Source organism: Acinonyx jubatus, chromosome B2 (assembly GCF_027475565.1).
Source record: "Acinonyx jubatus isolate Ajub_Pintada_27869175 chromosome B2, VMU_Ajub_asm_v1.0, whole genome shotgun sequence".
NCBI classification, from domain to species: Eukaryota; Metazoa; Chordata; class Mammalia; order Carnivora; family Felidae; genus Acinonyx; species Acinonyx jubatus.
The window spans coordinates 82,946,239-82,971,198 of record NC_069385.1 but is presented as its reverse complement, the minus strand read 5'-3'; the positions used below and the strand labels follow the sequence as shown (position 1 = coordinate 82,971,198).

General features: G+C 38.2%; 1 protein-coding gene across 4 annotated transcripts in view; it reads right to left on the bottom strand.

Annotated features, from left to right (window-relative positions):
• Window positions 1-255: 255 nt before the first annotated feature.
• FILIP1 (filamin A interacting protein 1) overlaps window positions 256-24,960 on the bottom strand; it is a 183,788-nt gene continuing 159,083 nt past the window's right edge. Inside the window, exons 5-7 of one of the 4 annotated variants that reach the window (XM_015078204.3) lie at window positions 19,221-22,026; window positions 15,641-15,864; window positions 256-1,402 (exon numbers count right to left, since the gene is read on the bottom strand). In XM_015078204.3, the coding sequence (XP_014933690.1) occupies window positions 15,658-15,864; window positions 19,221-22,026 (3,013 nt within the window). In that variant the 3' untranslated portion in view covers window positions 256-1,402; window positions 15,641-15,657. The other 3 variants (XM_015078205.3, XM_053222559.1, XM_053222558.1) reach the window with 3 other exon arrangements.

Sequence of the window (24,960 nt, the reverse complement as noted above, 5' to 3'; positions counted from 1 at the left end):
TATGTCAATTCTTCATTTACCTTTAAAGTTATCTTTTTAAACACCTTATTGAAAACATATCCACGTTAGCAAAGTCTTTTTTTAAAAACCTGTGTTATTCGGGTTTCAAGTAGACTTTAGATGCACATTTTTCCATAAACCTAAATTCGACAGCAGCTCTGACACTGAGATTTGAGTGAAGCACATTGTGCTTTTATCTTTAAAGGATATATTCTGCAACCTATATGCAGTTATGAAAAAATATCTAAATCCTACCTATTGAGATGCACATTTTTCCATAAACCTAAATTCGACAGCAGCTCTGACACTGAGATTTGAGTGAAGCACATTGTGCTTTTATCTTTAAAGGATATATTCTGCAACCTATATGCAGTTATGAAAAAATATCTAAATCCTACCTATTGAGAAAAAAAAATGTTATCTATCATGAGATTTCTCTTACCATTTTTTTAAAAGATGCAGATATTACCTAGGTCATTTTTTATTTTTCGGGCTTTCATTTGGGCAGACTGTGAGAAATATCTTGATATCACAGTCCTTAATATAAGTCTTGTATATATAAGCAAATAATGAAAACAGAAATATAATTGAACTGTCAGTCAAAGCAATTCCCATAACGCTTACTGGTTAAACTTACATATCTCCTTTTATTAATTTGTTCCGTATGAAATTCAATTCATCCAGGGGTTTTGGCACAGAACACTAGAAAGAGCAACTTTTAAAACTGGCTCTAGGTATTTAAAATTAAACTCTTAAATCAGCGTTATTACTGTGGAGCCATGATCAGACACAGTATTGTACAGCAATAATAAAATCTCTTCTAGAATCTCCTGCTTCTATTTTATGTTTTGAATTTACCCCAGGAAATATATAGAGTGTTGTACTTTCTTTTCCTTCAGAAAAGTAACAAATTGATAAAGGAAAATACTTATAGGTTTCCATTTTGAATGCACCAGTACCAATACTTTGAATAACTGACAGTGTATTCTACAGGTATATGTGCCATAGACTACGAAAAAGGAAACACTTTAGGAAAAAAATCACATTACAGAGTATATTATAAAAATAATTTACATAGCATGTGCCCATGGACCTGAAAGCTTTACAAAAGGCAGAGAAATTTATTTTGACACAAAGAGTGAATTGCTTTTGTTACCTATTTTCATATTATCAGCAATGCCATTTTCAGCTTTTACATTATATCTTCAAAAAAAAAAAAATCACTGGAAGTAGAAAATTATTCCCAGTAGTGATCAGTAGCACAGAGGACCTTAGTGATGATGAAGGGCTGTAGAAATACTATTCATTCAACAGGGATTCAGAGGAAGTACACACACCCAGTATGTGCTTGGTTTACCATTTCATCTGGAGTTCATTCGTAACTGGTGAATGACGATGCTTTCTATAAAGAGAAGAAAGACAGTATTTTCAATTAAACTGAAAACTCAGTAGTTTATGTGGGATCAATACTACATTATCTCACTTAAAGACTAGATGTTAAACAACAAAACAAACAAAAACAGATACATGAGCCCAATAGCTTCTCCTGCAGTTCTTTACTAGTCTTGGGTAATTTCTTTATATTGACATATGTGCTTTACCTCCAAAATTCTCAAAGCCTTTTAGAAACTATGTCTAATATTCTAATAATATTAGGTTGATTTTACCCCCAGGAAAGAACTGAACACAAAGATATTAATTACTGCATATAAGCCCCATGCTGGGAAGCTAGACTATTTTCCAGAAATAACTATACTCCTCTAGCCATACGTTTTCTTCTTTTTTTTTTTTTTTTGTAATGTTTACTTATTTTTGAGCGGAAGAGAGACAGAGTGTGAGTGGGGGAGGGGCAGAGAGAGAGAGGGAAACACAGAATCTGAAGCAGTCTCCAGACTCTGAGCTGTAAGGACAGAACCCTACACGGGACTCGAACTCATGAACTGCAAGATCATGAGCTAAAGTTGGACTCTCCACGAACTGAGCCACCCAGGCACCCCCATACTCTTTCTAATCTGAGCAATATTCACATATTTTTTACTTCTTTTTTTATGTGTGTGGATTTGAGTTTTAATAAGGAAATAGTCATTATCTACTCCTAAGAAGTCACTAAACACAGACAACTCACATTTGTCTTGGACTAGTTCTTTTTGCAAAGTTATGTATATGCTTTTAAATCTAGATTCATTCTTATAAGGGTAAAAAAAAAATAGCTTGAGATAGTACCAGCCATGTTATGGATGTGTGAGCCGAAGTCAGACGCTCAACCAACTGAGCCACCCAGGTGCCCCCAACGATTGCTTATTAGGCACTACTATGTGTCCATCGCTCTGCTAAGCATGGAACTATATAAGTGATCAAAATGAGAGAGAGTCCTGCCATTTGCTGAGATTATAAAGAACAGAGCAAAGAAATAACTAAGCTTCAAATGGTTCCTTCACCTGAAATATGTAATACCTCCCTGTCAGCATATGGCAGTGTGGTAAGGGTAGAAACTAATGTCAGGGTTAGTCAATGACAAGGACATTTTCATCTATTATTTTCACTTTAATATCAAATAATTAATATTTACATTTTATTTTTACTTAAGTAGTTAAAATCTAAGTAAACATTAATTAAAGCACATTATATCATAGACATATAGATTTGTGCTAATTATATACAGTGGAGGATCCTTTGTCAAAAAGTTTAATTTGATTTTATTAACTTGACTTCATGCTGACCACTAGATGGAGATATTCCCATTCCTTCCCTCAACCTTTCGATTTGAATTTGGGATAAAACAGATGGGAAAGCAAAGTAGAACGAAATCGATAAAAGTTTTATATATTTAATAATATTTAGCAATGAAGGCTTTGTAATGCTTTTAAGACCCACATATGATTTTTCACAATGAGAAACCCTTAAAAATCATCTCATTTTTCTCACTGGAAAATTGCTCTATCTCTAAATTTTTTCAATGCCTAAAAATATATTGAAATCTTCATCCAAAAACTAAAAGCACTAGTTAAAATACTATACAGTCAAAAATCAGGATTTAAGGTTCAAATTCTATTTCTCACTCAACACTTTTTCCTTTTTAAAATTTCTGTAGAAGTTTTCAAAGAGTGAAAAGACAGATCTCAAGTCTCCCTAAAAGAATTAAAGTATCTGGCCCATTTTCCTCCCTTAGGAAAGCATGGAGAACTTAAATTTAAAAGAGTGAAATCCAGAATTGTTATTATCCTAGATGTGATTTAGAACGGGCATGTCTTTGTTTCCTCACCACAAAATGAGGGTATTAGAGATCGTCACTAAAGTCCTTTGCAGTGTAAACATTTTGTGTTACTAGAATACCTTCTCTCACCTTGAGTGTGCAAACCTCAAAATTCCTAGAGTTGCCTTAATCTTAACATTTTGCAATCCTCATCATAATAATAGCTTTGCAGAATTAGAATTTTCAGAATTCGGAATTTTCAGTAATTGGTGAAAATACATATGGCAAAAGGGTCCATACATAGAAGAAACAATGTCTTGGTTGGACCATTACATTTTATTATTACATTTAAATTAGCAAACTAACAATCCCGCATGATATATATACTAACGCTATTAATCAGTCTGCTTTCTAAACCGACTATCTTAAAAATACTTGACAATGCTAAGTAACAGTTTATTTTATTCTACTTTAATAATAAAAGAGGATATTTTATTTTTATATACATAAGCTTTATTTAAAGGAATACAATCAAGCCCAAGTTATTTTGTTTTATACACATGAAAACATAGTTCATCTTGTTTCTAGCGATAGTGAAAAAATATCTATATAATAGAAGCTCTATGAATTGAAATGTACTAAACATATTTATTAAATCTACATCTGCTTATTATCTGTTTTCCCCAAGTCTGTAAACTGACTCAGAAAATAATCACCCTGCCACTACAGCAAATTGTGAAAGATAAAAACATGTTACTTCTCTCTCTCTCTCTCTCTCTGTCTGCCTCTCCCATGTTCTCTCTCTCTCTCTCTCAAAATAAATAAACAAACTTTAAAAAGAAATGTTGCTTTAAGCCAGTAGATTTTGAGGTGACTCATTACACAGCAAAACTATCTGGTGCATACAGAGTCCTTGGTTGTCAGCAAAAAAAAAAAAAAAAATGCTTTAGGGATGATGCCATTATTTATGTTTTTTTTTTTTTTTTTTAAAGGGCAGAGTTTCAAGTCTTTCCTTGGCTTTTTTTATGGTTCAGTACAATAAAATAATGATATAAATTTTACTGAAGTTACAAAGTCAGTGAGCAAATCTTATTCCATTTCCTGCTTGTCTTCATTTCATCTCAGAATTAGACCCAAATACAGGTCATTTGGGGCCTCTGAAGTAACCTGAGTAAAATCAGGTATAATTCTTCAATAAGGCTTCTCTTTTTACAGACAACATTTTTCTGACATTAGTAATTTGTAGAGAATATAATAGACAGGTTGAGACCAAAGGCCATAGTTAATTTCTACTTCTATCGCAAACTCAAAATAGCAAAGTACTTAAATTTAGGGCCTTCTGATGTGCCAACAGTTAATAACATTTCCTTTTTCCTAATTGGAAGAAGGAGAAAACTGTAAATCTTAATCAGCATACACATATGGGGACATTGGATTTTTATGTATTTTTGACATTAACAGTTTACCAAAAGCCCTTACAGACACTTTCCTCTGTATGTTTCTTTCAAGTGTTATCTTGATGTGTTCTCAGGTAACACATTAATACATTATTTGTAATTATGATATTACTGTGAAAAGATGTTTCACAATAACATGAATTAATAACATGAACACACCAGCTATTAGATGATGTCCATGGAAAGGAAGTTCAACATATTATCAATTCCTAATTACACTTGATCTTACTCTTCATGCTCCTTGGGTGGTAATTCCAAACTACTGGCCAGCCAAATGACTTGAGATCCAAAGTTGTATATGCAAGATGGGATTTGGGGAGAAGTTTGGGGAAGACTCTCTCTTGAGTGCTAGAGTGTGGCAACATGGCAAAAAATTGCAAGTTTGATTCTTCCCAGGAGAGCTCCTTGGCTGTGGAGTAGGAAAGCTGTATTCCCTGGAAAGTCAATGTCTTCCTCCCAAGCAGTACATATGTTTATACTCTGCCAAACTCTCTGCAAGGGGACACTTGAGCTCTGAATTTTAAAAGTCTATTCTAGTAAATGAGACAAGATTGCTTTGATAGATAGCCTCTAAGTTCACACACTAAAGACTAAGATAGAAGTTCAATTTATAGCCGGACTTTCTTTCTGCAAAGGAGGGCTGCTTTATCCACAGGAAACTGCACACCAAATTACTACAGAAAACATTTCCTCTTGGATTTTGCTTCAGTTTGGCTGGCTTATGACCTGTTTCCCTTGTTTCATGGCTCCCTACTCCCTGTGGGCTCTGCCTAAAGGGCAATGCACAGGCTTAGGGCTGTGCTGTTCTTCCTCTCCACTAGGACCCAACACCAGCTTTAACATGCTGTCTGCAGAGTGATTTATTCACCTAAAAAATGTCCTAGACCTTTTAGATATTGTTTTCTAAAGTGCCTAGATATTGTTTTCTTTTAAGGTTCTCATTTTAATAAACTATTTCAGTATTCATTCCTGTTATTATCACATTCAGAAATTAATCAGAGTTCTGAGAAAACATCTGTTTTAAATAGGAAGTCCAATAAACTTCCTCTGTTGACTTGGACTTGTATTCCTTCTTTTCTTTTGGATTCAGCTCAGCTAATTAAAAATACTTCCGCTAATCAGTTCTGTCATTTGCTTGAGGAAACTTTTGAACCAGATGAAATACACTCCCTTGGGGTTTCTCAACCATCTAATAGTTTATTTGCTTCTTCCAAAACATTTCCCACTCCATCATCAGCCCAAACCATCCCCTTACCTCTCCAGGTTGCAGAGTTACCAATATCAGTTATGACTGGTAACTTCTTTTTTAGGCAACTTAATCCTTATCTCTCACATAGTTTACTATTTCTAGATACAAGTAAATTGGAACTAATTATCTCACATATAACATTAACTATAAGTCAAAGTTCAATGGTGGAAAATAGTTAAGCATTTGAGTTAAGATTGCTTATGTTCTACCTTTTTGGACACAAATGCTAAATGCCTAGGTTGATCTCAGTCTATGGCTGGTCACAGAATAGCATAGAAAATAATATTATATGTGAAAGTTGGGAATGGCCTGTGCTTTTTAGATAAAAACAACAATATTTATCAAAGTACTGTTATGGAAACTTTGACACGTATAGCTTCTACATAGCTATCTCAATATCTCAAAATCCTTTGGCAATATTATTTTGGCCTAGTGAGTGTGGATGTTTTAGTCTATATATGAAAACATACTTCGCTCACCTGAGGTTGTTTCTCATATGAAATAATGAATAATGCACGGAAAACCTGGCACCATCACTAATAAGATGGTTGGATGCCTCTAAACCTTGGAGTTTTTTTGTTTTGTTCTTGGTTTTGATTTTGTTTCCATCTTTAATCATAGAGATAATTATCTTCTTGACCTCTAAAGTCTGGTTCCACTATTACCAGCACTTGATTTTGCAATTCTATCATACATATATAACATTAGCACAAGTAGAAAGGCCAAAACTACATTTACCAGATAAGAAATTTTTTATTAGTTCTTAGGAAAAGTGCTATGGTAGAATGTTTTAAGTTTCTTGCTAAATAGTGAAGCCTATCCTTTGACTATAAGGAGGAATGCCAGAATCATAAATGGTTATAGCTAAATGTTAAACCACAAGCTAAAGTAAGGCAATTTGCCAAAGGTCACACAACCTTACTCTGATCTCCAGGTTTTCAGGTCTATATCAGGTATCTAGTCCATTGTTCAGCAATCCACTTTCTCTGGGTGTTCACCTTAATATCTATCCTAAATCTAAATCCTGCCTATTGGTAATGTTTGGTCCTTTAAAACAAGAGCCTCTCCTGGCCTATTTTAGAAGGTCCTTCGTGAACCTGAAGAGTGTGACAAATCACCTGAAAATTTCTCTTCCCAGAAGTGTCTTTCATGTGCCTCTGGGAGAGTTCGAGAGGGTGAGGAAAGAGCAATTTGTAATTCATTCAAGTATCTGTCTATGTTAGAAAGCTCTCAGTGCTCCTAAGTTCTCCACATGTAGTGTGATGGCTTCAGAGATGACAACTCCCCAGTCCAGGATCCCTGGCTGTTCTGCACCCATTATGGGCCTATCATGACTTTGAAGGGAAATAGACATAACTCACACTACCCAGAATGGCAGTACCTGAATTTCCTCTAATTTCACCATCTCTTTATGTCCATGTTCTCACGCATGATTTGTCAGGACCCTCCACATTCTCACAGGTTTGCGTTGCAGACAAAGGCAGGAAGCGAGAACACCTCTTTCTTCTGCAACTTCCAGCCATCCTTCAACTTCTGGTTTTCTTTCTCTACAGTAAAGTGCCAAGTTTTTTACGAAGTGGACAGGCTTTAAAACCCAGGTTCGATTCTGAAATAATGGCTTGTCTTTCTAGTAGAGGCAATGTTTTTAAAAGAAATTTTAGACAGAGATGGCCACAACCACCAGAAGGAAAAGTAGGGAGAAGGGACAAATTGAACAAGTCAAGGAAAGGTGGACTGGCCTGGTATACAAGCCATTCTGTCCAGCTGGGGAACAGGAGTCCAGGCAAGGGAAAGGGAAGGGGAGGGATGCTCAAAGATCAGGGAGGGTTAGAGCCGGGTCGCAAAGAGCCTCAAGGGCCATATGGAGTTGTTGGCATTGTGTTCTTTAGGTAATGAGGAGCCTTTGGAGGGTTTTCAAATAGAGGAGTGATATGATCAACTTGAACTTTGGAAAACAAAATGAAAAATGAATCTGAGAGTTTTGAAGCTAGAGATTTTGAGACCAGTTAGGGGCACATTGGAGGAATCCAGATGAGAAGTAATTAAAACCTCAACTTAGGCAGTAGCAGGGGAAATGGGGATGTGAGTCCAGCTGATAGAAGTGATAGGGGATCAGACTGTGAGAGACTTGCTGAATGAGTCTTCTTGATGGTTGTGGGAGAAGAAGGCTAGAACGGCTACCAGGTTTCTTGTGTGGGTGACTGAGTGGATCAGGATATCCCTTCTGAAATGCAGAATAGTAAGGAGAAGAAGACTTGGAAGAAGGATGGAGGAGGTGTTGAGAATTGCTTTTTATTTTTTTTTTAAGGTTTAGTTATTTTTGAGAGAGAGAGAGAGAGAGCTCAAGCAGGGGAGGAGCAGAAAAAGAGGGGGACAGAGGATCCATAGCAGGTTCCTCACTGAGAGCAGCAAGTCTGATGGGGGGCTTGAATTAATGAACCATGAGATCATGACCTGGACCGAAGATGGACACTCAACCGAATGAGCCACCCAGGTACCCCAAGAATTGTTTCCAAACAAATTAACTTGGAGATATATAGTACAATGTTGGAGATAGAGGATTGGTAGCCCTCAACATATGGGTGATTAACTGAAGCCATGGGAGTGCATAAAATAACCAGAATGAACATGTATTGTAGGAAATTGGGAGAGATAAGGAAAACAATGACATTTAGATTGTATGCATAAAATAAGGAGCCAGAAAAAGAGACTGAGGTGGAGTGGTCAGAGAGATCAAAGGAAAACCAAAAGAGATTAGATGTCTTAGTCACCTGACCAGAACCCAAGGTTTATTTTTCTAGGAAAAAAACCAAAAAACAAAAAACAAAGAACAAAAAACTAACCTAGGAAGTTCTAGACCTATGCATATGAAGAGAAGCATAGACTAAATGCAAGGGAATAAAAATGTTTGCACACTTTACTGTGAGATTCTTCATCTCACCTTCCCTGATCTATTCCCAGAATACATGTAGCCTGCCCCAAGAAGGTTACCGAGGGATTTTTTTTCTTCAAAAACTACTGGAAGATGTACAGTTGACCCTTGATCAATACAAGTTTAAACTGTGCAGGTCCACTTCTATGTGTATTTTTGTTCATAAATACAGTACAATACTATAAATGTATTTAATCTTCCTTATGATTTTCTTAATATTTTCTTGTCTCTTATTGTAAGGATACGATATATAATACATGTAACATATGAAATATGTATTAATTGACTGGTTATGCAATTGGTAAGGCTTCCAGCCAACTGTAGGTTATTAGTAATTAAGTTTCTGGGGAGTCAAAAGTTACACTGCACTAGAGGTCAATGCCATTAACTCCTATATTTTTCAAGGATCAACCGTACTTCAATAGATAGATATGCAGATAGACGTGTAAGCAAAATGCTAAGAAAAAAGGCAGGAAACAGGATTCAACTTAGGCAAAAGAACAATAGGACAATAGCATAACCTGGCCTAGAGCATGACCAATCCAAGGCTAAGTAGGGAAGCAGAGAGCTAAACTAGGAAACTAACGGGCTGAACTAGGAAAGCCCCGAGGCAAAATTAAGAAACTTATGTGTTTAAGTGTTTGGAAAAATCATTGATAGGTGTTTGGCAGGCCTATAGGAGCATTTTAAAAAAAGATAGATACATAGAAAACAAAGTAGATGAAAAATTAAAATAATTATCCTATTGATGGGTGAAAAGTGGCAAGAGAAAGGAAACACAAGCATAGTATACTATATGCCTCACCAGGGAACAATATTTATTTATTTATTTATTTATTTATTTATTTATTTAAAGATTTAATTTTTAGGCAATCTCTACACCCAACATGGGGCTCGAACTCACAACCCTGAGATCAAGAGTCATGAGTTCTGCCAGTCAGTTGCCCCAACAGGGAACAGTGTTTAAATTTACACTGTAAACATATATATACATAAACATATAAATGCTGACTGATAATTTATCAAAAAATTCATGTTGTAATCATACTGGGAGGATGGGGAAAAAGGACAGAGGTGACATATGAGAGCATCCTCAACCATCAAAGCAATAATGGGAAGACAGAAAATAATGTCTACATTGACAAAGAATACAAGTATATTATTTAGAAATATGTAGATAAACACCAGAAAAACAGCTAAGAGTTAGAAATGATGTTTTCCAGGGAGTAAAACTGAGGGAAAAGGGGAGTGAGATAAGGAAGAATGGTTTTAATTTTCTTTTAGTGCTGGCTGATAGTTTAACCTTGTATATGAATTACCTTTTTTTGAATGTTTATTTGTTTTTGAGAGAGAGAGAGAGAGTATGCACTCAAGTGAGTGGAGGAGGTGCAGAGAGAGAAGGAGAGGCAGAATCCCAAGCAGGCTCCTCTCTGTTAGCACAGAGCTGGAACCCATACACTGTGAGATCATGACTTGAGCCAAAATCAAGAGTCAGATGCTTAACCAACTGAGTAACCCAGGTGCCCCTGTATATGAATTATACTAATAACATTTTTAAAAGAGGGACATCTGGGTGGCTCAGTCAGTTAAGCATCAGACTTCAGCTCAGGTCGTGATCTTACAGTTAGTGAGTTCAAGCCCCGTGTTGGGCTCTCCACAGTCAGCACAGAGCCTGCTTTGATCTCTTGTCCCCCTCTCTTTCTGCTCCTCCCCAGCTCATTCTCTCTCTCTCTCTCTCTCTCTCTCTCAAAATAAATAAATAAACTTTTTGAAAAAATTTTAAAGGAGTTGGAGCACCTGGTGGCTCTGTCAGTTAAGTGTCCAATGCTTGATTTCAGCCCAGGTCATGATCTCACAGTTCATGAGTTCAAGCCCCACATCAGGCTCTGCGCTGACAGTGCAAAGCCTGCTTGGGATTCTCTCTCTCCCTCTCTCTCTGCCCCTCCGCTGCTCTCTCTCTCTCTCCTCTCTCTCTCTCTCTCTCTCCCTGTTTCTCAAAATAAATTAATTAATTTAAAAAAAAGAGTTAAGGAATAAATGGAAATGTGGAGGTGGAGGCAGAAATGGTTGAGTGTTTGGTCTGTGGCTTAACTGGGCAGAAAGGAGACAGGGCAGCAGCTATAGAGGACTGCATGGCTGAAGGAAGAATTGTGCTCCAATGGAAGAGTCCAGAGCATATTTATATCCTGTGCGGAAGTAGCAGGTAAAAAGGAGAAACTGAAACAGCAGAAGATGAGGACATAACCAACAATGAAACCCTAGAGGAGGTTGTGGAGGGGAAACCCTGAATTCCATCTGGGTTGGGGAAAATTTGGAATTGTGTGCTCCTGTTTACTGGGAAGCCCCCTCTGTGTCCATCCTTCTCTCTGCCCTTCAACCTCCCACATAAGCGCAGTCTTCTTATCTAACATCCCTGGGTTTTTCTGATCAGGGAAGTCTCATGCTTTCCTCAGTGTTCTAAACCTATGAGGAAATGAGAAATTCAAATCTTTGTACATCTTATATTCTTGGATATGTTTTCATTTCCCTGCAACTATACTCTTCCCACATGACACATCAAAGCCATTCTTTCACTTCTTTCTTGAAGACATTCAAGTAAGAGATCTAGTAAGACCTGCTGTTAATGAATACGCTAAAACCTCTGGAGTCTGGTTGCTATCCGTTAACTTGCCCTCACTGAAAATGTAACAAAATTACCAGCAGAAACTGAATGAGTCTGTTTAAGCAAGTGACCTAGACAGAAAGGTCATTTTCAAGAAATGATAAATACCCTTAGGGCCATGTCCCATACAGGAACATGTCTTTAAAAAAAATTTTTTTTAATGTTTATTTTTGAGAGAGAGAGAGAGAGACAGAGCACAAGCAGGGGAGGGTCAGAGAGAGGGAGACACAGAATCTGAAGCAGGTTCCAGGTTCTGCGCTGTCAGCATAGAGCCCGACACAGGGCTCGGACCCACGAACTGCAAGATCATGACCTGAGCCGAAGCCTGATGCCCAAAAGATTGAACCACGCAGGCGCCCCAGGAACATTTCTTATACCATGCATGCTAAATGGCCACCATCATAGCGTGCTGAAATAGTCAACCCATAAAAACTATTCTCTGGAGGGGAAGACCAGCGCTTCCTGTGTAGCTGTGCAGATTGTGCCCTGCACAACCCCAGGGGGAGCCATCACACTCCCCCCATCCCTAGGGTGGGACCTGCACGGCAGCTGTACACAGCAGCCTTGGTGAGGCCCTGGAACAATACTGTGTTCCAGGACAGGGAAAAGACTCTAACCTTTTAATCCCATTCATTCTTATAAAAGCCCATCAAGTTGCACTGTAAAAGCATTATCCTCACAAATGGAAGCTGGAATTGGAGTGCATTTAATCCTCTACTTCCTATTCTCAGTGATTTCATTTCTAATATGTGGCTTAAAACAAAGCTATCCTGGGGCGCCTGGGTGGTTCAGTCGGTTAAGTGTCCGACTTCAGCTCAGGTCACGATCTCGCGGTCCGTATGTTCGAGCCCCGCGTCGGGCTCTGGGCTGATGGCTCAGAGCCTGGAGCCTGCTTCCGATTCTGTGTCTCCCTCTCTCTCTGGCCCTCCCCCATTCATGCTCTGTCTCTTTCTGTCTCAAAAAGAAATAAAACGTTAAAAAAAAAATAAAATAAAAAAACAAAACAAAACAAAAACAAAGCTATCCAATAAATGTAGAATTGGTTCTAAAATAGGGGCGCCTGGGTGACTCAGTTGGTTAAGCGTCTGACTTCGGCTCAGGTCATGGTCTCATGGTTTGTGAGTTCAAGCCCCACGTCAGGCTCCTGGAGCCTGCTTCGGATTCTGTGTCTCCCTGTCTCTCCCTCTCTCTCTCTGCCCCTCCTCTCTCTCTCTCAAAAATAAGTAAACATTAAAAAAATAAATAAATAAAATAAAATTACGAAGAAACACTGCCATGGCTGCTCTTTACCATTTCTTAAAAGTGAATGTGCTGTTCGGCCAAATTTTCCTAGCAGTTGTACTTTGTAGATGACTCTATTCCAGCATCCAGATGTATAAACATCCTGTACATGCACTGCTAAGCCTTTCAGGGCACTCTCCCTGCAGATGGCAGGTATGGACTTCCAGGCAGGAATGAAATAAGCATGGTATGAGTGGGTAAAAGCAAAAAACAGCATCGGTGACAATAGATTATAATAAAAGTCATTGGAGAATGACAGGTAGAGTCAGAAGTAATATAATGTCTCAGTTTTCATTTTTGACACCATTTGTTCACAGTAACACTAAATACCCTAAATGCCAAAGAAGCATTTCAAAAGAGTGAATATCCTTTTTTTCTTTCCTCAAAGGGGTGGTTGTGCACTTTATAAAAGGGAAAAATTTCCTTTTAAGAAAATACAAGTCAGTATTGGAAATGGAAAGATATCTTGTTTAAACTTGTTAAAAATTACATTAAAAAATTTTTGTTAATGTTTGTTTATTTCTGAGACAGAGAGAGACAGAGCATGAGTGGGGGAGGGGCAGAGAAAGAGGGAGACAAAGAATCTGAGGCAGGCTTTAGGCTCTGAACTATCAGCACAGAGCCCGACGCGGGACTCGAACTCACAAACCGCGAGTTCATGACCTGAGCCGAAGTCGGACGCTTAACCGACTGAGCCACCCAGGCGCCCCCCAAAAGTCACATTTTTTAAAGTTTATTTATTTACTTTGAGAGAGAAAGAAGGCTTGAGTGTGCAAGCAGGAGAGGGGCAGAGAGAGAGAAGTAGAGAGAGAATCATCCCAAGCAAGCTCCACACTGTGCTGTCAGTGTGGAGGCCACCAGGGGCTGGGTCTCAGGAACCATGAGATCATAACCTGAGCAAATATCAAGAGTCAGACCTTTAACCAACTGAGCCACCCAGGTGCCCCTCAAAATCACATTTTATAAAATCATTTTTCTCAGTCTCTCTCCTGCTACCTTGAAATCCCATTATTATGGCATGTTAGCATGGTTACTCAACATCTTTTAATACATATGCTGAGAACTGATAAGCTACAGGCAATAAGATACCTGATTAAAAAAAATATGGGGGCACCTGGGTGGCTTAGTCAGTTACGCATCCGACTCTTGATTTTGGCTCTGGTCATGATCCAGGGTTGTGGGATCAAGCCCCATGTTGGGCTCTGTGCTGACAGTGCAGATTCTCTCTCTCTCTCTCTCCCTCTCTTTCTCTCTGCTCCTCTCCTGCTTGTGCTCTCTCTCTCTCAAAATAAATAAACATTAAAAAAAATGTATGAATTCTGTGAGGCATCTACCACCATCATATACAATTCAAGTCCAAGTTCTGCAAGAGATAGGAAATTGGTATGGAAAGAACTCAAAGAACAGCCTCTTTATCATGAAGTATGATGATTTAATGATAAAAGCTAATCAAATATCTTTTTTTAAAAAATCTATCTTTCCCCAAATATCAACAGCAGGGACTATACAAATAATTTTGGAACCCTCACAATTCAGAAGTGGAAAAATAACAACCTGTAACTTTATAGTTGTTGTATTTTTATAAAGTTCACTCAATTGGCTTAAAAATTTTGACAAAGGTGCTGCCTACATGAGACCTCAGATGCTAAGCTGCGGGTTATTAGCCTTGAGCTCATTTGTGGTTATTTGACCAGGAAGCACAATGTCCACTTTAATAACATGGTTAATCCTCTCACAAAGACACCTGGCATTTTGCATTCACACAGTTTCATGCTTATTAAAACATGCTTGAAATTAATGAAAATAATACAAATATAAGTAAAACTGACAGGAATAATAATTCATTTCATCACCACACACACACACACACACACACACACACACACACACACACACCACAATCATGAACTGGTTCTGTATTTGCAAGTAAAGTCCACATTCAACTGAGGAAAATATTTGAATTCAATTAAGCTGTGCATGATGTCATTTTTTCTCTTGGCATTAGTGTATCACAATTACTTTCTTCTATTTTCTATCCATTACAACCTCTGTTGAGGTTGTAATGGATAGAAGGGCCATTTGGCAGCTCTATTCAAACTGCTCCACAATTTAAATCAATTGCACACTTGAATAGAGCATGAGTTTGACATTAGTGCTTCTAAAATTATCATCTCTAAAATTCTGGGAATGTTTTGGAGATGGCCAAAACCTCTTTAGTACACACAGACACACACAAATAAGTAAAACTCTGTTTTTAGGATTCCATATTTCATTTTCATTTTATTTCATATTCAAATTATTTCCTGAAATCATCCCAGAGGCTTTAGTTTTGCAAAACTTTAGAGGTCCAGGCCCTGTGAGAGCTAGGAGATGTTTTTTCCAGCACATGAAGCAAACTCGGGATCTGATAGAGGCAAATGACAATTGTTAAACTATTTCCTATTTCATAATAGAATTTCTGAAAAATCAATTATTGTGGAGATAGGCCTATTAAATCTGATTTACAATTAGGAAATATGGGATCTGTCTTTGGAGATGATGAGATCCAGCTCACATATCTTACTGACAAAGAGACTGAGGTTCAGATGGATTAACTGGTGGGTCCACTTTCTAGAGCAAAAATGGGACTAGAAGTCAGGCCCTGCCTCAGGCCCAGCATCCTCAACAAAGCACACAGCAAACTGTAGCTCTGCTGGTTAGTTCTTTTCTCTAGCATCAAAACAAATTTACAAAATAGGAAACACACATGGCTATTAGTCGATTATTTTATAAACAAGATATTTAAAACTTGTTAGTACATGTAGAGAGTTGGCACAAACAGACGAAGGTCCGTTTTCACGGCAGCAGTAGCATCTGCACAACATACCCCCTCAGCCACTGCCCTCAGCCCTTCCCCCCTCCAAGAGAGGTAGCGCTGCCGGCTGCCGATTTCTTCAGCTCTATTTTCATAGACTGAGTCTCAGCTCGAGGCTCGAATTTGGTCAGATTTCCTGCTCCTGGGGCTGCCACTACTGGCTTTCCTGCTTTCATACCTTTTGACATAGGAATGCGGGTGGGTGTAGGTCGCTGGGATGACCCGTCTTGTCCTGACTGTAAGAGAGAAAATATAGAGACACAGGGAGATACTGGTGAGTTTCTGCCTGGATTTGCCGTCAACCTGAGCATTAGCAAGACAGGAATGCCCACAGATGACACCTCCCCAGATAAAATGGTTAGAAACTTGGAGTCGGGATCTAATCCACTCTGATTGCCTCCCTTTTCCATGTCCTGAAACACCTACGCCAAACTTCCTTCTCTTCTCAAGCCTCTGACCCACTTTCTCTATCTACCCTTCCAGAAGTGACCTTAACTCCTATTTCACAGAGAAAATACAGCCATCTGGCATAAACTCAGGCAACTTTACTCCCACTGTCCCCCAAATTATCTGCACTTTCTTGGAGTGGATGAAGCAGCTCTCCCTCCACCTCTTAATGATGTTGGATTCTCATTTTCTTTAAAGTTTTTTTATTTTTTATTTTTTATTTATTTTTTTAATGTTTTATTTATTTTTAAGACAGACAGAGACAGAGCATGAGTGGGGATGGGGCAGAGAGAGAGGGAGACACAAAATCTGAAGCAGGCTCCAGGCTCCGAGCTGTCAGCACAGAGCCCGACGCGGGGCTCGAACTCACAAACTGTGAGATCATGACCTGGGCTACAGTCAGACGCTCAACCAACTGAGCCCCCGGGTGCCCCTTATTTTTTTATTTGAGAGAGAGAGAGAGAGAGAGTATGTGAGCAGGGGAGGGGGCAGAGGGAAAGAGAGAGAATCTCAAGCAGGCTCCACGCTCAGCACGGAGCCCAACGTGGAGCTCAGTCCCATGACCCTGTGATCATGACCTGAGCCAAAACCGAGAGTCAGACGCTCAACAGACAGAGCCACCCAGGTGCCCCTCTTTTCATTTTTTACGGTTACTGCTGGCCATACCCTTCTTTTTGAAGTTCTTTTAAAACTCTCTTGCCCGTGATACCTTTTTCCTGGAGTCTCACACATTCACCTCTTGTCTGATGACTCCTATTCAATCTCTGGTTGGCTCCTTGTCATAGCTTGCCTTTCTTCTAAACGTGGGTGTCACCATGCTCCATTCTCAGCTCTCTTTTAATTTTTCACATTTACCCTGAGAATCACCTCATTTGTCACCCCATGTGTTGATGAGCTCCAGTCCCTTCAATGATCTTCTGGAATACACATCTATATTTCCCACTTGCCAGACATTTCCACTGTCTTGCAGGCATCTCAAATATAAATGCCCCAAACATGACTTATCTTGTCCCCAAAGAGTAGCCTTCCTATGTTTTTCATCCTATCTACCCATAGAGCCACACCAGAAACTTCAGAGCCACCCTCTATACTCAGTTTGTCACAAAATCTTCGATCCTATCTTTAAGATATCTCTGTCCTCATTTTCACTACCACAGTTCAAGCCTACACCGTCTCTAGCCTGGAAGATTGCAACAGTATCCCTGTCCTCAGTCTTTGTCCCTTCCAATTTATCTTTAAATTGTTTTATAGACATATGTTTCTAAAACATAAGTAATGTATTTTTTTTAAATCATCAATACCCTTTCAATGGCTCCCTTTGTCTACTCTATGAGATCAAATGTCAATTTCATAATAAGCCACATACCTCTCTTCAGTATCTGACTCCAGTTTGCCTCTGTATTTTCTGTTCTTGCATTATGTCCCTACACCCAACTGCTGCAGTACAATGAGAATGGTCACCTTTCCTGGAACATGTCAGGCTTCTTCACAGAGCCACACTTTTGCACAGGCTGTTCTCTCTGCATACTCTTTCCCTTTTCCTTCTTAAAAAATTTCTCCTTATCTGTGAAAACTTCCTCTTCCAGGAAGTCTTCTCTGGGTTCCTTTGTACATACCTCTATCATAGAACCACTAGGTAGGTTCCAATCCTGCCTTTCCCACTAAGCTAGGAACTTCTAAAGGTCCTCTTTGCAGTTGGGCACAAAACCCAGTGCCCAGAGTGTAGCTAAACACCCTATAAATGTTGAATAAATACATGCACAAATGAACTAGTCTCACTATTCTATTTCTAAGACAGGCGTCCCAAACTTTTTGTTATCCTTGATTTTATGGAATCTGACATATCTGAATTAAGTGGGCCATCCTTTAGGTCTATAAATCCTAAACAGTTGTTTTGAAATCTTGTTTGTATATGGGTTTAATCAGTAGCCAACAATGTTGCTAAAGAAAGTAAAGCTATTTTGATCTGACCCTTAAAATGGTACTAAGATGTTTCAGCAGAAAATCTGCTCTGAGCTACAACTTAAACCTCCACTATCTTTTTATAAAAATTATTAGAGAGAAGTGACCATGCACAAGCAAACTATGCTCTGTGTTGCTTAAAAAGCAGTATTATATTGAACCATTCAAGAAGTGTGAGCAATTCTGAATGCTATTTGGCTCCTATAGAGCCAGTAATGAAAAGCTTTACCAACAAAGCAATTAGTAATTCACACTTTGAAGTCTGTCTTGAATCTGTGTTGGTACACAGAAAATTAAAGTAAATTTAATTGAGGATATGGGACAATAAGCCACGGTTTCTATACTTAAATAATAAGCTTCCTGTCTTTCCTAAGAGTTTCTAATACATGGGACAGAATTTGTTCAGAATCTAGGAATAATAATTTCTAGTTTATTGGTTTAAATTAAAATCTAAACAGTACATGTTCTTCTATAATTTAATTTACTAATTTGTCCCAAGTAAATGAAGACAATCACTGGAAGTATTTCTAAAAACAGAATTTATTTTTAAGCTCTGGTTTTTATATCTGAGACATGCTTTTTCATAATCACTCATTTAGCCTTCTAGTTATTAAATAAATGTTTATCAAGCATCTGCTCTCTGAAAGATACTATTAATAAAATATAGTGCTTAGACATATAAACCCATTTTTTTACTTTTAAAAAAGTTAATATTAAGAAATTTTAATCTTATTTTTGGAAAAAAATGTGACTATGGCCATACATAACCACATATTGAATATTTTAGGTTATAGAAATATAACCCAGGAGGCAGTTTTAATTCTTCCTGCATATTGACCATTTCTCTCAGTCTCCATTTTTAAAAGTATTTTATACAAAAAACTAAACTTTAAACCTGATAATTATTGTATGCTGACATTATAAAGAGGCCATAGTTGCAAGAATTTGGGGGGTCTTCATACTTTACATAAAAAAAAAGAAATTTTCTCTCAAAATGAGTTCAATTTATTAAAACATTAGGCCACTTTTTATTTTCATGTCTTGGTGTAGCTGGTCCTCTAGGAAACATCTGCTAGTGGGCTCAGGTAGAGGCATGTGCTTTTGTTGTACTTTGGGCACTGGGTGATTCTCACAAGTCACTTCTCCCTCCCTCAGCCTCCACTCTGGAGCCTCTTCTACTCACCACTGACTGGGTTCCTCGAGTAGATGAGGTTGTGACCGGTGTTATGGTGATAGTGCTCGTCACTTTGCTCGCACCAGGTCTCGATGAGAGATGGTTCCTAGGGGAGCGAAGGACGGTGCCTGTGGAAACCTCCTTTTCAGCTGTCACGTTGACAGGTCGGACAGTAATAACTGGACTTGCTCCTTCAGCTGAAGTCCCAGGGGATCGTTTAAACTGAGAACCTAAATGAATGTGAATTTTATTGTCTTCCGTGGTTATGATATTGGCATTGGAGTTATATTTCCGTAGTGGAGTTGGAACAGTCTGTTTTTCTGGGGTGACTTTGAGGACAGTCCTTCCCATGGGCATTTCCTGGGATTCAGGAGAGACTCCAATCTCAGCTGGTGCTGCTGATGTAGACACTGTCATTATCTGAATGGGGGATGTGGGCCTGTCTGCAAACATACCTCTTCCACTTTCTGGGGTCTTCTCTCTAGAAAATGTAGTAATCGTGACCGGGGACATGGCTCGTTCTGTGCCAAGAGTAGCATCTCCACTTTTTGGTTTTTGAGACATGACATTTGGTGATGGAATAATGGTTATCCTTGGTTTCTGATTCCCTAAGGTAGGAATGACAGTGGTACTAGAAAAAAATTCTTCAGATGTTGGGCTTGTTATTTCCAAAGTTGCAGTACTATTCTCATGGTCTGGTGTCACTCGAATATGCAGAGGCTGGCCTTGCTTTGGTGAAAGGACCAGTTCTCCTGGGTGCCCTGGACTGGGATTTGTTCGAGGCCCTTTTTCCTGAGTGATTGGGGGCCCATTTTCCCTTTTTCTCATCCATGGAATCCAAGACTTTCTCATAGTGAGCTCATTTGCTGCTGGAGGATACCTATCTAGAACAGAGGATCGTTCCATAGGTTTTTTCAATCCTACCTGTCGAAGATTGCTCATGATGTGATTTTCTTCTTGAAAGGATTTCCGTATAAATACTGCTGGTGTTTCCTCCTCTGCTGCTTCACTGCTCACCGCGTCAGTCTGCACTCCAGTTGACGTCACAGGAATATCCACCATTCTTCTCCCATTCATACTGGGTCGAAGAGCTCGGCTATAACGCTTTGAAAGCTCCAACTCTTTGGTCAGATTGAGGACCTCCTGCCCCATGTTTTTGTTCTTATTTTCTTCTTCCATAAATCTTTGTTGAAGGACAGAATAATCCACTTGAAGTTGAGAAAGTTGATCTTCTTTGTTCATTAATTCATGGATCTTCTCTTTAAGAGCTTGTACTTCGGCTTTTAAGTCTCGACTTTTAGCTTCTTCTAACCGAAATCTGTGTCTCAGCTCTGCTTCCTGACTCACAGCCTCACCTTTCTCGATTGCTTTATTTTTGGCAATTTGGTGCTTTATCTCCTCCAGTTGTTGAGAGAGGAAATTAGCCTTGTCCTGCTCAGTTCTAAATTTCTGCTCTAACTGATCATACTCATCCTCCGTCTTCATCAGATCCCCCTCAACCACCTCCAATTGTTGGAGGCGTTTCTTCAGTCTCTCAATTTCAAGTGTTAGTTCCTTAATCTTGTTATCTTCTGGGCAGGTGAGCTCAGATCCTTTTCGAGACCTTCCTCTTGTTATTTCCCTTTCCACTTCCTCTATTCCATCAAGTCTCTTCTTTAATAAGTCAACACTGCAGCTCAATTCAGAGGATTTTTCTTCTTCGCTTTTCAGTTTACCTATTAACTCATCTCTTTCTTTTGTCAAATTGTACACCTTTTCCTCCATTTCAGATTTCAGTTTTAAAAGCTTCTTACTTTCTTCAATTAGTTTTTCAGTTACATCCATAACCTTTCCTTGTTCCACCTTAAAATTTTTATTGAGTCCATCCACTTTTCTCTCTTCTTGCTTTATTTTTTCCATCATATTTTTCCTTTCATCAACCAGCATCACAGTAAATGACTTCAACTTTGTAAGGTCATCTTTTAGACTTAATTCAGCCTTTTCCAATCGACTTTCAGAACATTCCAGTTCTTTAACTCGACTCTTGACCACCTCCAGCTCATTTAGCAGGTCTTTGGTTAAGTTCTTTTCTTTCTCCAGGTTTAGATGTAGCTGGGTACACTCAGATTTACTCTTGGTAAATGCTTCCTCCAATTTCTCCAGTTCAGACATTCTCTTCTGTAACTTCTCGACTTCAAGTTTGAGTTCCCGACTGTGGTGTTCTTCCTCTTGCAGCTTCTTCCGCAATTCCCTGCACTGGGATTCAGTTTTAGTGATCTCCTCATCTTTACCCTCCATTTCTAACACGCGCTTCCGGAGATTTTCCACTTCAGCCATAAGGCTGGAGTTGCCACATTCCCCTTTGGCAATTTTATCTCTTAATTCCTGAAGTTCTTCCTCTGCCTTTTGAAGGTTTTTGTTGGTCTCTTCCAGTTCCTCAATTCTCTGAGTCAAGCCAACCAGCTTGAGTCTAAGTTGCCTGTTGTGAGACTCTTGATTAGCCAATTTAGCATTCATCTCTTCATGCTCTTGAGAAAACCTCGAAGCCTTGTGTTCAAAATCCACTTCCAACTTGAGCAGTTTCTGCCTGTCTTCTTTGGATTTGGAAGTAATGGCTTTGAGCTTTTCTTCTTCTTCCCTCAGTTTCTGAGTAAGATCCTGTACTTTCTGGCTTTGCAGGCCAAGTTGTTCAATATGCATTTGCCTTTCATCCACCAGCATGAGTGCAAAGGACTTGAGTTTTACAAGCTCATCTCTTAGTTTATTGAGTCGCTTAGCATTTTCCTTTTCTTTTCGGGCCTGGTAAGCCTTTTCTTGTTCAAGGAGCTTTTTCAACCTAGGAAACAAAATATATTAAGATATTATAGTTTGTTATTATGTTATACATATGTCATATATATTTATTCTTATACATATTAAAAGATTCATCAGCAAAAAAAGTTTGTCTTAGATATTAAATAAAAAGTGAAATGCTATTACAATAAATACCTACCAACTGCTCCAATATCAAGGCTTTAACAGATAGTCATTAAGGATACTAATCCAAAGTCAGGTTATTTGTTCCCGTTGGGGAGGGGTAGTTACCAGAAGTGGGCATGAAAAGGACTCTTCAGGTACTGGTTTCTGTTTCATGACTTATGTGTTGGTTACACAGGATCGTTCAGCTTATGAAATTTCAGTAACCTGAACACTTATGAGTGCTTTTCTGCAAATGTATTATACTTCAATAACATAACCATTGAGTAACACTTAGGTTGTACAATAATAGTGGCTATTTAAATAGTGTTTTCTGTATTCTAAGCACAATGTGTGTTATGTGTTTATCTTCACAGCAATCCTCTGAGACATGTATTGCTACTGTCATCCCAATAAGGAATGTGAGACAGGGCTCTTGCACATTCCCACGGTCAGTAGGTGGCAATTCTGGGATTCAGGCTCAGGAAGAATCCTTCTGGATCCTCAGGATCCAGAATCCTTGCTCCTCACCTCTACATCTTATGACTTCAAAATATAATTTTATTTTATGGGGCACCTGGGTGGTTCACTTGGTTAAGCCTCCTACTTCAGCTCAGGTCATGATCTCGCAGTTCGTGGGTTCAAGCCCCATGTCAAGGCTCTGTGCTGACAGATCAGAACCTGAAGCCTGCTTCGGATTCTGTGTCTCCCTTTCTCTCTGTCCCTCCCCTGCTTGTGCTGTCTTCTCTCTCTCTCTCTCTCTCTCTCTCTCTCTCAAAAATGAATACACATTATATATATATATATATATATATATATATATATATATATATATATAAAATTTTATTTTAAGTCAAAGGGAAGGTGCAGAACAAAAAGAACCTTGGGACTTTTTAATTATGTATGCAACTATCACCTGATAGGAACAAAGCAAGACAAGCTTTCTGATAGAAAGCTGATCTACATAAACTAGCTAATGAAGAACTGGCACAGAATTTTGGCTCAGTTTCTGGATTTAAACAAAAATTTTAAATAGAGAACTAGGTTGGGAGGAAATCAATTACTATCAATATAAAAATGTGGCAGCTACAGGAATTATGTTTTATATGTATGAAATACATTTTCTCTATGGTGTTTATGTATAGCATTAAAAAAGTAGGAATATAAATACACCAGAATAACTATTTACTATCCTTGTGTTGATGAATCAATTTGCACCAATTTTTTTTTATGGAAGTATAGTTACAAAGTTACATTAGCTTCAGGTGCACAACATAGTGATTCAACAACTCTATACATTATGCTGTGCTCACCACAAGTGTGGCTACCATCTGTCACAATACAACACTATTACAATATCATTGACTATATTCCCTGTGCTGTACCTTTTATTCCCCTGACTGATTCATTCCATAACTGGAAGCCTGCATCTCCCACTCCCCTTCATAACTTGCACCAATTTTAATAGTTATTTTCAGTTATCCATAAAAATGGAATTAAAATAATCATATGGGAATGCAAGCTGGTACAGCCAATCTGAAAAAGAGTATGGAGGTTCCTCAAAAACTAAAAATAGAACTACCCTACAACCCAGCAATTGCACTACTAGGCATTTACCCATGGGATACAGGTGTGCTGTTTTGAAGGGACACATGCACCCCCATGTTTATAGCAGCATTATCAACAATAGCCAAAGTATGGAAAGAGCCCAAATGTCCATCAGTGGATGAATGGATAAAGAAGATGTGGTATATATATACAATGGAGTATTACTCAGCAATCAAAAAGAATGAAATCTTGTCATTTGCAACTACATGGATGGAACTGGAGGGTATTATGCTAAGTGAAATTAGTCAGTCAGAGAAAGACACAAATCACATGACTTCACTCATATGAAGACTTTAAGAGACAAAACAGATGAACATAAGGGAAGGGAAACAAAAATAATATAAAAACAGGGAGGGGGACAAAACAGAAGAGACTCATAAATATGGAGAACAAACTGAGGGTTACTGGAGGGGTTGTGGGGGGGGGGATGGGCTAAATGGGTAAGGGGCACTAAGGAATCTACTCCTGAAATCATTGTTGCACTGTATGGTAACTAATTTGGATGTAAATTTTAAAAAATAAAAAATAAGATAAAATAAAATAATCATATTTACTGTATATAGTATAAGAATGCTTCTTAATATTAATATTTGTATCAGAGAAGCAAGTTGTAAACAACCTGTATTTGTTTTAAGAATATTTTATTCTTTCAATATATTTTGCACCTTACTTATTTAAAGTGATTTATTTCATATTTATGACTAGATTAGCTGTTAACCAAGTAAATAGAAGCTAATAGTCTCACATTGCATTGTACAAGAAATGACTGAACATATATTGAAGCTATTTGTGGTGTTAAAGAATTATTATAGAAATGATTCTGATGATATAATTAAGATTTTTTATGGAATTTACTTTTACAAAACATATCCTTGTGTCTAAGCATCTATTAAATAAATGCATAATTTCCCAAACCCATTATGACTTTATTCTTACAATGGAAGAAAAAGATTGTTTTCAAATCCTTTGGGTTCACATGAGTAATACTGTAATCGCTTCATTAACTGTGGTTCTTACATGTGTAAAGAGAATTTTATTGATCATCTTCTTTTTTACTTGAAGTCAAAACAACTGAAATAATGTCACAGAACTATAGAGTGGGAGATACTTTGGGGGATATTTTCAAATTCCTTAGCCTTAACAAGACTATCAAAGGTAATTCATTGAAAACATCAGTGCTTTCAACTCTAAGCTTAAAATGTTAAAA